Source organism: Sinocyclocheilus anshuiensis, unplaced genomic scaffold (assembly GCF_001515605.1).
Source record: "Sinocyclocheilus anshuiensis isolate Anshui unplaced genomic scaffold, SAMN03320099.WGS_v1.1 scaffold348, whole genome shotgun sequence".
Classification (NCBI taxonomy): domain Eukaryota; kingdom Metazoa; phylum Chordata; class Actinopteri; order Cypriniformes; family Cyprinidae; genus Sinocyclocheilus; species Sinocyclocheilus anshuiensis.
The window spans coordinates 1,130,528-1,133,133 of NW_015555762.1; the positions used below are offsets into that span (position 1 = coordinate 1,130,528).

Here is a 2,606-nt window from a genome sequence, read left to right on the forward strand (position 1 = left end):
TAAACATGATTATAAGTTGATCCCTTGTCATTTGAAATGTAACTTAAAGCTTAAAGAGTTAGGAATAAGTACGTACAATGATTTATTTGCCAAACGGCAGTAATTTTCTGTAAATCTACGTCAGTTATGGTTGCTTCCGGGCGAGTGGATTCTCCGCAGCTTTCTCGTCTCCGCTCTGTTGCTATGATTCTTCAGGATTGTAGCGCGTTCTCAGTGTTTTGCTGGTCTGCGGATGATTTCATGCGCGAGGTAAGCTGTCCGCAAAGCGCTTGCCCAGTGGAAAAATGCGCTGTTGCTGTCAGATCTCGATTGCCGAAAATCACATTATGTTTGATGCAAAACCAACTCGACTAAATCAAAAGAAAAAAAACACTGTAACTGTGTATTTTAGTTTTCTCAAGCAAAGCAAATTTTAAAAGTCCACTGAAAACATATCTTCTTACATTTTTGGTCATAGACAATGTATGTTGAAGATATACGTTATTGTCAATGCTATTGCCTGAACGGTAAATAAAAAAAAAAAATTTATAACAACGTGGGCTATATACAATTTTAATAATAACAAACATCATATTGTTCCCTTTGTTTTGCGTATGCTTGTGTCACTTACAGTTAAACTCCGGTGGATCAAAAAAGTTCATCAAAGTTGTCCTAAGACAAGAACGCATTTTGGTTTTTGGTTTTAGGACAACTTTGATGAAAGGTTTTGATCCACTTCAAATGTTGACTAGTGCATATTATTGTCTATTTTTACTGAAAACTAGATTTTTGGAACAGACCCTACATGTGTCTGTGGACTTATAGCGTGTGGTCACTGCTTTCACTGTGTCTGTCTGTTTCCTCCACTAATTCAATCACTGCCTGCAGCAACTCACTCTCTCACCTCAACTGACAGGCTACAAAAGGCCAGCAGTCGCCCTCTGTTTATCTTCATTTGACTTGGCTGAGACACAGCAACTGATCTGGAGTCAGATTACTGGCCTGTGAGTCAACTAACACAGTGCTTTACAGATCACATGCTTGATCTTGGGCCAGCCTTGTAGCGCTTGACCATAAATGAGATGTTGGCTATTAAAGCAGTATGGTGGAACTGATGTTGCAAGGCTGATAAACTAAACAACTTGGCAGAGCAATTGTTTACTTATTGTTTATGAATAAAATTAATCAGGTATAGAACATTGCCGTCTTTTATCATATTTCTGTTGCTGCTGTTCATTAAAATAAAGCACATGTTACCACAGTTAAGAGGGTTCCAACCAACTCGGCTTAACATGCCTAACAAAACTCCTTAACCATAGTAAAATCTCATTCTCATGTGGTGCGTGGCTTTAATATGTGCTGTGCTGTGCTGTGCTGTCTGTGTGTGTGTGTGTGTGTGTGTGTGTGTGTGTGTGTGTGTGTGTATGTGTGTGTGTGTGTGTGTGTTCGTGTTCAAGTTCCTTACCAGGTCTCTGTCCTTGAATGGAGGCCATGTTACTCTCATCTGCCACTGAAACACAAAAACAAAACATCCATCAGCTCCTCAAACACTTATTTGTGTCGCCCAGTAGACATTCCAGACTGGATATAACTTCACAACAGGCTCATGTTAACAAGTGTAATGTTTAAGTGTTGCCGTAATGCTTTTAAAACACTTGCATGCATTTACGCTTCTATTGTAAGTTGATTTTAAGCTGACGCTAGCATCCAGATATCTACTGCCATGCAGAGAAAAGTAGCTTAAATTAGTCTAAGCCGATCTTAGCCTGGTCTTCCAAATTAGTCAAGCTGGTTTAGATGATCTCCTAGTCTGACCAGTAGACCACCTAAGACCATCTTATACTGGTTTAGGCTTCTTTTACACATTACGGTATAAGCCACAAAACTTCAAGAGATAGTTCCAACAAAAATAAAAATGCTGTCATAATTTGTTCACTCTCAAGTTGTTCCAAAACTGTATGAGTTTCTTTCTTCTGTTGAACACAAAAGAAGATATTTTAAAGAATGATGGTAACCAAACAATTGATGGTACCCACTGACTTTCAGTATGGGGAAAAAATACTATGGAAGTCAATGGCTCCCAGTAACTTTTTGGTAACCAGCATTCTTCAAAATATCTTCTTTTCTGTTGAATAGAAGAAAGCATTTCATACAGGTTTAGAACAACATGAGGGTAAGTAGATGATGACAAAATGTTTATTTTTGGGTTGACAATCCATTTCAGTTTTGATTTTATAGGACTTATATTATATTATATTATATTATATTTACCCTGGAATAAATAAGCCATTGTAATGCATTTGAGTCCTAGCATGACTGAACCTTTATAAGAAAAAAAAACTGCACTGACAAAATAATACATCGGACTTGTAGAGATCTCTTTAACTCTAGCTTTTTCCACATGTGACCTGATGTATGGATCTAGCTTCATCTCTCTCTCCTCATGCAAGTAGCCACACTTGGTTTTAATTAGGAAAGGCTGTGCAGGGCCAGTTACGTTTCTGTACAGCTGAGAACATCTGTGGTTTGCCTAAACACACACAACTACACACGTACACTCACACACACACACACACACACACACACACACACACACACACACACTCACACACACACATACACACACA

General features: G+C 38.4%; 1 protein-coding gene across 1 annotated transcript in view; it reads right to left on the reverse strand.

Annotated features, from left to right (window-relative positions):
• The window catches only part of LOC107673991 (partitioning defective 3 homolog B-like), a 176,434-nt gene that overhangs the window by 61,309 nt on the left and 112,519 nt on the right, over positions 1–2,606 (reverse strand). The window contains exon 16 of the mRNA XM_016467843.1: positions 1,445–1,499. Coding sequence (XP_016323329.1) covers positions 1,445–1,499 — 55 coding nt within the window. The remainder of the gene's footprint in view (positions 1–1,444; positions 1,500–2,606) is intronic.